Source organism: Ochotona princeps, chromosome 27, assembly GCF_030435755.1.
Source record: "Ochotona princeps isolate mOchPri1 chromosome 27, mOchPri1.hap1, whole genome shotgun sequence".
Classification (NCBI taxonomy): Eukaryota; Metazoa; Chordata; class Mammalia; order Lagomorpha; family Ochotonidae; genus Ochotona; species Ochotona princeps.
The window spans coordinates 27,960,001-27,970,135 of NC_080858.1; the positions used below are offsets into that span (position 1 = coordinate 27,960,001).

Sequence of the window (10,135 nt, forward strand, 5' to 3'; positions counted from 1 at the left end):
CGACTGCTTTCTAAGGCCACAAGCAGGGAGCTGGATGGGAAACGGGGCCACCGGGATTAGAACTGGCCCTCATATGGAGTCCTGGCATGTGCAAGGTGAGGACTTTAGCCGCTGGGCTATAGCACCGGGCCCACTACTGCTGATCTTAAGATTGTACTTTGAGAACCATAGTCCTGATAGAGTGTCCTGTTTTTTTTTTTTTTTTAAAGATTTATTTATTTTTATTACAAAGTTGGATATACAGAGAGGAGGAGAGACAGAGAGGAAGATCTTCCCTCTGCTGATTCACTCCCCAAGTGAGCCGCAATGGCCAGTGCTGCGTCGATCCGAAGCTGGGAACCTGGAACCTCCTCCGGGTCTCCCACGTGGGTGCAGGGTCCCAAAGCATTGGGCCATCCTCGACTGCTTCCCCAGGCCACAAGCAGGGAGCTGGAGGGGAAGTGGAGCTGCCGGGATTTGAACTGGCACCCATATGGGATCCTGACACATGTAAGGCAAGGACTGTAACTGCTGGGCTACCGTGGCAGGCTCTAAAGTCACATTTCTGTCAAGGGTAAAGCAAGCCCTATAACTCAGACTGTGAGGACTAAAAGGAAGGTTCTTTCCAGCAGAGACATTACATGAGGGTGGGTGAACCTAAAGCCTTGGGACTGCACCCATGTGGGAGACCCGGAAAAAGCTCCAGGCTCCTGGCTTTGGTGCAGCTCCAGCCATTGCGGCCACTTGGGGAGTGAATCATCAGAAGGAAGATCTTCCTTTCCGTCTCTCCTCCTCTCTGTATATCTGACTTTCCAATAAAAAGAAATAAATCTTAAAAAAAAAAAGAAATGTGACTTAATGGTAGGAGTGTTGGAGGGAAAGGATTTAATCCCAAATGAGCCCCCTTTCTCCATAAAGACATAACTACTTTAGCAAGGGAATAACTTTCTCTCCCACAATTAGAGCTAAGGCTTAAAATGTAGCCTTGGGAAACACTCTTGTGTAAGAAATTCTATTGAAACGGAAAGGGGGAATCTACTTGGAACAGGGTGGTGACCTGCAGATGCGCAAAAGTGACAGGCTTCTGAAGATGGGCTTTCCTGTTATATGCTGCTCAAAAGGGAATGTGTGTGTGTGTGTATGTGTGTTCGGGGGCGGGGACAGGTGACAGAAAGAAGCTGGCTAGAAGTTTGAGGCTGATTCACTGTAGAAAAAAGCAAACAAAAAATAAAACCCACAAAAACCAAACCACTGAATTCTGTTCAATCATCTGATGGCTGTTGCTTTTTTATTTTTGCTCAAGGGAGCTGGTGTTGGATCAAGGTAGAGAGTGGTAAACCAGAAAGACCCAAGGGGCCCAGTACTTTGGGGACTGTCTTTCTGACTGCTAAAATAGATAAAAGACTGGCAGTTAATATGTGTCATTTAGAAGTGCCATCTGGTAGTGTGGAAGAACACTTCCCACAAGTCCTTCCAACAAGGCTTGAGGAGGGGCTGATTGAAATGTAGAATGTAAGCATCATCTTTCTAGTCCCTGAAGGCCAGATCCTGTTCTAACACCCTGATGCCCTGGTATTTGAGCACTGAAGATGTTTTGGTGATCCTTGCCTCGTGATTCTTGACACAAACATATAATGAATGTGTTAGAGCCCATTTTACTGATTCTATGGGTGGGCTCTGATGTGTATAAAAGTGAATAAATTGCAAATAACTTTTCTCAAAAGTGGATGTTTTCCATTAGATGGATCTGTGATCCAAAATGGGTTCTAAATCATAGCTTATTTAGAACTGATATGTATTAAAGTGAGAGAATAAAGAATTGGCATTGTACCACTGGAACCTAATACTTTGTTACTCCCTGGGGCATCTCCTGATGCAGATCCTGTCTTCGAGGACCTCTGGGGGGTGAGGCTTGCCTTATAAGCAGCAAGCTACTTTGCTTTCTTTATTGGATTACAAACAAGAGACATGCATTTCAGGCGGAGGAAGAATGATGCTCTGAGTGGCTGCAGGCAGATGGGGTGGGGTGGGGGAAGTCACATATACTTCAGAAGCCCAGTCAGCAAAATGCCCCTGTTTTCGACTCCATTTGGGTCCAGAACTCTGAGGAGCTGTTATTTGCTCAGCTTTTCCTTAAAAAATTGAATCATTAAATTGTTTCAGTTCAGTTCCTCTTTCTTAACATATAAGATACTTTTTTATAAAAAGGACTTATTTTTTTTACAAGGTAGAGTTACACAGAGAGAAGGAGAGACAGAGAGGGAAATCTTCCATCTGCTGGTTCATTCCTCAAATGGCTGCAATGGCTGGAGGTGGGTTATCCAAAGCTGCTTCCAGGCTTCCCATGTGGGTACAGGGCCCAAGGACTTAAGCCATCCTCTGCTCTTTTTCCAGACCATAAGTAGGAAACTGCATCAGAAGTGGAGCAACTGGGACATAAACCAGCACTGCAGGAAGAGGATTAGCCTGGTATGTCACTTTGCTGGGCCCCATTTAAGGTAAAATTGTAAGATTAATATTGGAGCTGGCATTGTGGTATAGTAGGCATTTCATATGGGTGCCAATTCAAGTCTGGGTTGCTTCACTCTTGATGTGCTCCTTGCCTGGGAAAGCAGCAGAAAGCATGACTGCTTGTACCTTCTCTCCCCATGGGAGACCTGGAAAAAGCCTCTGCCTCCTGAGTTTGGCCTGGCCCGGCTTCACCTGTTATAGTCATTTGGGGACTGAACGAGTGGATAAAAGATCTCTCTGTCTTTATATCTCCCCCTCTCTCTCTGACTACCTCTCAAATCAATAAACAGATCTTTAAAATTGGTATTAATATAATCTCCAATGAAAACAGCAATCCATTGACTATGAGATGTCACAATATTTAGAATCCTAGTCTGGACACCTGAGGTTAAGCCTATTAGTATGGATACCTTCCTGCACTGGGGGAAAACCTAAGCCAGCTAAAGAGTTCAACCATAGCGGTTTCCTCAGGAAGTTCTTGGGGAGTGAGATCCTCAAGAATAATTTCCCTGTTGATGAAGCAATCAAAATCAAACAGGAGTAATAGCAACAACTTACAAACAGTGTGATTCTGTCCTAATTTCCCAGCACTCAAGCCAAAACAGCACAAAACCCCCACTCAGCACAAAGCTTTTGGATGCACCTTGCCTGAAGCCAACAACGACCCACTGAGGAGGCGATTCTCTGGGGGAAGCAGTCTGTGTCCTGGTGATTCAGACCTGGACACATGCGTGTGTAGTTGTCTGCACCTATGACCCAGTGATCTGGACCTAGATGGATACATCCACAGCTGCACATTCACCCAGTGATGCTGGGAAAGTACTCAGCTCCCATGACATCAGTTAGCCCTTTGTACCAGGGCTCTAATCTTTACAGAAAACAAGTAAAGAACACCCACACAATTCCCTCTACCTTCATCCCCAGAATACAGCCCCTACAAAAAGCTACCTTGTACAGTTTTTGGGTAACATACTGTCTTCAGAGACCATGCACACATGTAGACAAACACAAAAAAAAGTCAAGAGGAGAGGGTCTGTTCAGGGAGATTTCTTGGGGATATGCGGTGCATCTCATAGCACTGTAACAATCTCTTAGCTCTGTGTGTGCGTATGCAAAGGGTGAGGGGGAGGAATATAAGCACAAACGTTATTCTGATTTTGGCAGATGGAAGTGAGAGGTGCAGGTGTGTGTGTGGATGACAGGGTAAGAATGACGAAGCCACACAGGAAGGAGTCCTGGACCACGGGTTCTGCTGGTTAAAAGGGGGCTCTGGGTACTTGATCACTTTCTCCTGTTTCCATGTTACTTGCTAACCCAGTCTTCCACAGCATGTGTTGCATGCAGTCACCAGTTCTGTGGGAGGTGAAGTAGAATACTGAGGCACAATAAATTTAGGAAATAGCACATTAATAGATGCTTAACCATTTGCTGTATTGCAAAAGTTCTCCAAGCTTTTGATATGTAGTTTTTTTCTATATGGAGAGAATATAGTTAGTATACAAGGGTGAAACTCAAAATATTTAACAACTGTTACGGCACAGACTTCATCCAATCAGCCATAACCGGTGCTCCCTGTATCTTTGAGAATGAGCTCAGATCGAAAACCAGTTGTGTAGTATGCATTGTCTCCCAGAAGTTCTCCAGCATTCTTTATGTGGTATCTCAGAACAGGTGAGAAATTCTGTGGCAAATGCTAAAATCTCATCTTTCTAGAGATATTGCCAGGGCTCGTGTTTTGGCTGTTGGGGTGCAGAGGGACAAGCTTGGCAGTGACTCCTAGTAGCACCAGCTCACAGATTTGCCATAACTGCAACAGAAACACATTTCAAAAGGCAGATGTCCTTCTGTCCCAACAGCTCCTAGGACCTTGTCCCTGGTGGGTCAGTAGGTGTCTGTCCCGGTGATGCTTGCGGCCAAAGCTTTTCTCACAGCGTGGACACTGGAAGGGCTTCTCCCCAGTGTGGGTGAGCCAGTGTCTCACTAGGTGGTGCCTTCGGCCAAAGCTCTTCCCACATTCGGTGCACACATGGCATTTTGGCACCAGTGGAGCGCGCTGCTGTTTCCTAGCCCCAGGACTCTCACTGGCTTCCTGGTCCTTGCAGTAGTTTCCTTCTGTGTGTACTCTCTGGTGACTGGCCAGATGGGAATTGCATCTGAAATTCTTGCCACACTCAGAGTACCTGCTTGGCTTGTCGTGGAGGTGGGTTTTCTGGTGCCTTATTAGGTGGTGTCTTCTCCTGAAGCTCTTCTCACACTTGAGACAGCTGTAGGGCCTTTCTCCAGTGTGAGTCTGCTGGTGCCTAGCAAGATGGGAGCCCCACACAAACTGTTTCCCATACTGGGGGCATGTATGAAGTCTTAACAGGGAATCTACCCCTGTGCTACACAGTAGGTTTGAGAAGCTATCTTCCTGAAGGAAAGGTGGGCCCAGGAGCATTCTTCTGGAGCTCCTATGAGTGGAGTCCCAGCTGTCATCCTGTTTTGGGCTCCAAAGAATAGTATCTTCGGATACACTGGAGAACGTTCTGGGAGGATCTGCTTCTGTATCTGCCTCATGTTCACTTGCATCTCCTGTGGAAAAGGGAAAACACCAAATCTGAATGGGAGACCTAAGAGGACCCCAGGACCCAAGTCACAGCTGAGGTTGTGTGATGCCTTTCAGGGCACAGGCCTCTACCATAGGAGCCAAGAGAACATTCTTTGCTGTCATAAAAAGCAGTGCACACTCCTCACCATGGTGTTGAGGATTTTCCTGCACCCCTCCAAAAAAATGTTCTGCACCTTAATTGTCGACAAATGTCTTGTTAGAGTTGCAAGCCAGTCTAGATTGTCCTAAAATCTGCCAAGATCAGTAAAATTATACTTCAACACAACAAATGGCTAAATACTAAAATGAAATAGACACGAGACAGCTGAATGGTACCTTATAGCCATTTTAAGGTATATAGCAGCCGGTCCTGTATATAAACTAAAATAGAAATGTCAATGAGCTAATCATAAGTTGTGGTTAAGAACTTGCTTTTTTTTTTTTTTTTTTTTTAACATACTGGTTACTCAAAACCATGTCAATTCCATAATGTTGCAAATTGCTGTTGATGTTATATTGGGATTCTTAATTGACTGGGATGATATTCTACCAGCTCTAACTTCGGACCAGAAATGGTCTCCCCAAGAAACTGTTCAACCCATCTGGACAATAAGTAGCTGGACTCTATGCTTGGTATACGTTTGCAAGGAAAGAATCGTGATTGAATTTGAACTGTAATACTGCATCAAGGTGGAGGAATCCACCGGGTGTGGGGAGGGGTGGGGGGATTCCCAGAGCCTATGAAACTGTCACATAATGCAAAATAATTAATAAAAAAAAATGAAACCAAAAGAAGATACCCCAAAAATCAATAAAATGGAGAACTGGTAAAAAAAAAAAAAAGCAGTGCTGGGCCCGGCGGCGTGGCCTAGCGGCTAAAGTCCTCCCCTTGAACGCGCTGGGATCCCATATGGACGCCGGTTCTAATCCCGGCAGCTCCACTTCCCCTCCAGCTCCCTGCTTGTGGCCTGGGGAAGCAGTCGAGGATGGCCCAGTGCTTTGGGACCCTACACCCATGTGGGAGACCTGGAGGAGGTTCCTGGCTCCTGGCTTCAGATTGGCACAGCACTGGCCATTGCGCTCACTTGGGGAGTGAATCATCAGACAGAAGATCTTCCTCTCTGTCTCTCCTCCTCTCTGTATATCTGACTTTCCAATAAAAATAAATCTTAAAAAAAAAAAAAGCAGTGCAGTAGATATTGAGGCTTAGGAGAAAAATTGCCCCAGTTTGGGTTCCTGCTTTCCCATTTAGCTTTGTTAAGCCTTCACTGCCATAAACAGGAGTGACAGCACCCCTCTTTCAACATTTCTATGAGACGGCTAGCAGAATTCTTACACACAGTAAGCACTTGGTAAATGGCATGTGCTAATATCAATATTCACTGATTGCCATTACTTATTATGTATTACTATTAATCATCATCTTCCTGCCTAAGTCATCACTGGTGAGTGCCCCTCCACCCCCATATCAGCAATACCGGAGCCATTGTGGAAGGCAGTCTCTGATGGCTGGGAGTTTGAACCACCACCGCAACATCACTGATCAAACGACAGCTAACACTGACTGAGACCTTGGCAGGTGCTGAGCCCTGTTTTGCTGTTCTCATCTGTTAACATATTTAATCCACACAATAATTCAAAGAAGAGGAAACCGAAAAGAGTTAATTACTTTTTCAAGGTGCCATGGGTATGTTTCAGAAGTCAGGCGCACAAAGGTTGCAGTACCTTCCCTCCAAACCATTCTGTGCCACTACCTTGCTTTTGAAGAAAACTATTTCTGGTCCTTTGGACTCTACCTCCCTAAGCAGAGGAGGAATTAGAGCAGCGTATAATGATGACAGCTTAAGAGAGGTGAAGGCAGTGACTCCAAGTCTGTTCTGGGTCCTTACCTGTGTATGTGACCCTCACAATGTCTCTCTCCTCTGTGTCCTGGGGGTCAGGGAACCCTGGTTGTCCCCCTCCTCCTACTGGAGAAAGCATGTCCAGTTTGGGAATTGGAAATTCTGTTCATGGGAAAGAAAATTGAGATGTTAATTAGCTGAGAAATTTATGTGTCTAAAAAAGCCATTTCCTAGATTATTCCTTGGAACTCTAGCTTCTTCATCTGCCCTATTTCTGCTCAGTCCCTCTTGGTCCTAGATGTTCACAGCTGCCTTCCTCATGTTTATTCTCTTCCACTCAGATTCTTGCAGGTCAGCTGTCCTTCCCGGGCCTTCTGCACATTACTTCTACTACAAGTGATCAATGTTCTGTTTCCCATCTTCCAGATGGTTCCAGATTTCCAAGAACTCAGTTTCAGATGCTCCTGTTTATGCTTTGTAAGAACTTTCCAATTCCCAACCAAGCAGAGTCTCAAATTTTTTACTTCACAAATCAGTATTACTTGCTGTTTGTTTTTAAAATAACACCTCATTTTGTTCTCTGGGGCTTAACTCTACTTTTCTTTCTTGGGTGAATTCCTAGACAGATCCCTGGATAGATAAGGTCCAAGAACTCTGAATCAGGTGGCTCTGTTCTGAGTGGCTGAATCATCTGTGGCTGGGGAATGGCATGCTTACGCAGGGAGACCACTATCCCACAGTTTTCCTGCATAATGTATTCTCCATAGAATTCTGTCTGAGAGGGGTCCAGGCTCCGCCACTCCTCCTGAGAAAAGCACAGAGACACATCCTTGATGGTTACCAGTCCCTGAAACAAAAATATAACATACTCTGTCAGTATCTGTTTCTTAAAACATGTGACCTCAGTGAGATGAAATGGCAAGGTTTGGGGGGTGGTTAGGAAAAGAATTTCCCAGGGTCCCTGGGTCCCTGGGTCCCTAGGTCAGACACGTTATTTTGGTAAGGTGAAGAGAGGAATGAAGGCACATGGCCAAGGACTGAGAGAGGTCTCTGTTGCCAGAAGAGTGTTCCAAGTGGGGCCACGAGAAGCCAGAAGCACCACAAACCCTGCCCTCCTTTTTCAGCCACTGCTGTCTACTGTGTCTCCTCAGTGGCCCCATCTTCTCTGTAGGAATTCCATACCAGACTATTGCCTCCATGTTTCACCTGACCTTTCCTGCCAGCACATGTTCTTTCCTCATCTTTGATGTCATCTGTGCTTAGAATTCCAGATCCTGGAGCCGCATGCCTCTTAACTGTGTCCATTACTAGCAATATGACCTTATATAAATGCTTTAATCTCTCTCTGCCTCAATTTTTACTCTGTAAAATGGGATGGCTGATCACACAGGAGTGCTGTGAGAGCAGAGTTACAACACTGTTACCACTGCTGTGTTCTTGGACTGTCTTAGCTGGCCTTGAACCTCTTCATACCGGCCTTCTCCTTTTTTTATAATTCTGTTATCTGTCTAATCATTTCCTGTTTATGCTCTACACTTTCTTCAGACTCCTTTCTCCTAATCTTTGTAGATTTACTTCTTCAAGACGATAATTTGTCTCTGTCTATGGATAGCTTAGATGTCTATCAAAATCTACTAACTTCAAGGCATTCCCTCTTCTTGTTACATCTTCATTTAATTGAGAAGGGACAGAATCTGTTCAGTCATAAGAGGATCACACCACTGGTGTTACTGTGACAAATAAATCAATGGAATGATGTGAAAGCTGTAGAAGCAACAGGGATGAGGCCTGGGCAGAGGCTGAGGGGAACTACAGCCCACCTGTGATCCAGCTGCAAGAAGTGCAGTGGCCATCTCCCAGTCTCCGGCGCTCCCTTCCTGGGTACTTGCAGGAACCCAGGGAGCAGACTGAGCTGGTGGGAGGGGAGAGAGGAACCATTAGAGATGAGTCGTGATTATTGATGCTTTTCCAAGAAGACCCTGGGCCCCTTTTAGTGGGGCTTAAGGGTATTATCTTCTATACTTATGCTCATTGGTAAAACTCAATGCATAGACTTCACTTAAATTGTCTTTTTTTAAATATAAGACTGATGACTGTTTTGTCCTTTGGAAGATTTATTTATTTAGATTTATTTATTTTTTTATTGCAAAGTCATATACATATATATATTATATATATATATATATATGTAATATATATATGTAGGGGGGGCGAGAGAGAGGAGAGACCGAGAGGAAGATTTTCAGTCCAATGATTCACTCCCCAAGTGACCACAACGACCAGAGCTGTGCTGATCTGAAGCCAGGAGCCAAGAGCTCTTCCAGGTCTCCCATGTGGGTGCAGAGTCCTAAGGCTTTGGGCCGTCCTCGACTGCTTTCCCAGGCCACAAGCAGGGAGCTGGATGGAAAGTAGGGCTGCCGGGATTAGAACAGGCACCCATATGGGATCCCAGCGCGTTCAAGGCAAGGACTTTAGCCGCTAGACCGCTGCCCCGGGCCCAAAAGGTCTTTTTTAAAGGTAGATTTTAGACTAGCTGTGGTTTGCATTTTTATTCTTCAAAGTGCACCTTACATGTTGTGTTCTTCAGCAGTGAACGATGTTGGTATCACTCCATCATCTACCACACTCAGTGCCACTAATTAAATATTGCCACGTGGCAGGAGTATTTATGCAAGACACAGAAGGAGCACAGTTACATGTACTTGGACCTAGAGCTCAGGACTAATGGACTGGTCCTGGTGTTGGCAACATTGTTTGGCCCATGGCTATTCAGGGGTTTCAGCTCTGTGTTTTGCAGAAAGATGAACCCACGTGATCCCTGGGCTCTCACCCTTCTCTTGGAGAGACTGTGGTTCCTCTTCCAGTCCACAGTACAAGTGCTCCAGTGGCCCTGCTGCTGTCCTCCGTGGCCCCTCTTCCTGGCTTCCCCTTTCTGCAGGGGGCCGTGCTCTATCCAGCTGTACATTTGTTGACTCCCATCCTGTCCTGAGTGCTGCAGTCTGTTCTGAAAGCATCATGACCATAAGCCTAAACTGCGACCTGGAACAAAGTTGTATCAGTTATGCCCATAAAAAATGGAAGAGTGGTAATACTCCTAAGGAAATTATGGTGAACAGTCCCAGGCATAAGTTGAAACTGGATAGGAGGAGCTTTATGGAAAATGAACTTTAAAATTTTGATGTGTTTCAGTAACTGAGTATGAGGAAAGCTTCTTGGA

General features: G+C 45.3%; 1 protein-coding gene across 2 annotated transcripts; it reads right to left on the minus strand.

The window, feature by feature from the left end:
• Positions 1 to 4,315: 4,315 nt before the first annotated feature.
• ZNF641 (zinc finger protein 641) lies at positions 4,316 to 9,932 on the minus strand. Of its 2 annotated transcripts, none has more exons than XM_058656061.1 (5): positions 9,749 to 9,932; positions 8,739 to 8,830; positions 7,636 to 7,723; positions 6,967 to 7,080; positions 4,316 to 5,061 (listed from the first exon to the last, which is right to left on the minus strand). In XM_058656061.1, the coding sequence occupies exons 1-5, from the start codon at positions 9,930 to 9,932 to the stop codon at positions 4,316 to 4,318; spliced, it is 1,224 nt and encodes a 407-aa protein (XP_058512044.1). The 2 variants fall into 2 exon arrangements, with proteins under 2 accessions (XP_058512044.1, XP_058512043.1); XM_058656060.1 differs by having other exon boundaries at positions 7,636 to 7,765.
• Between the last annotated feature and the right edge of the window lie 203 nt (positions 9,933 to 10,135).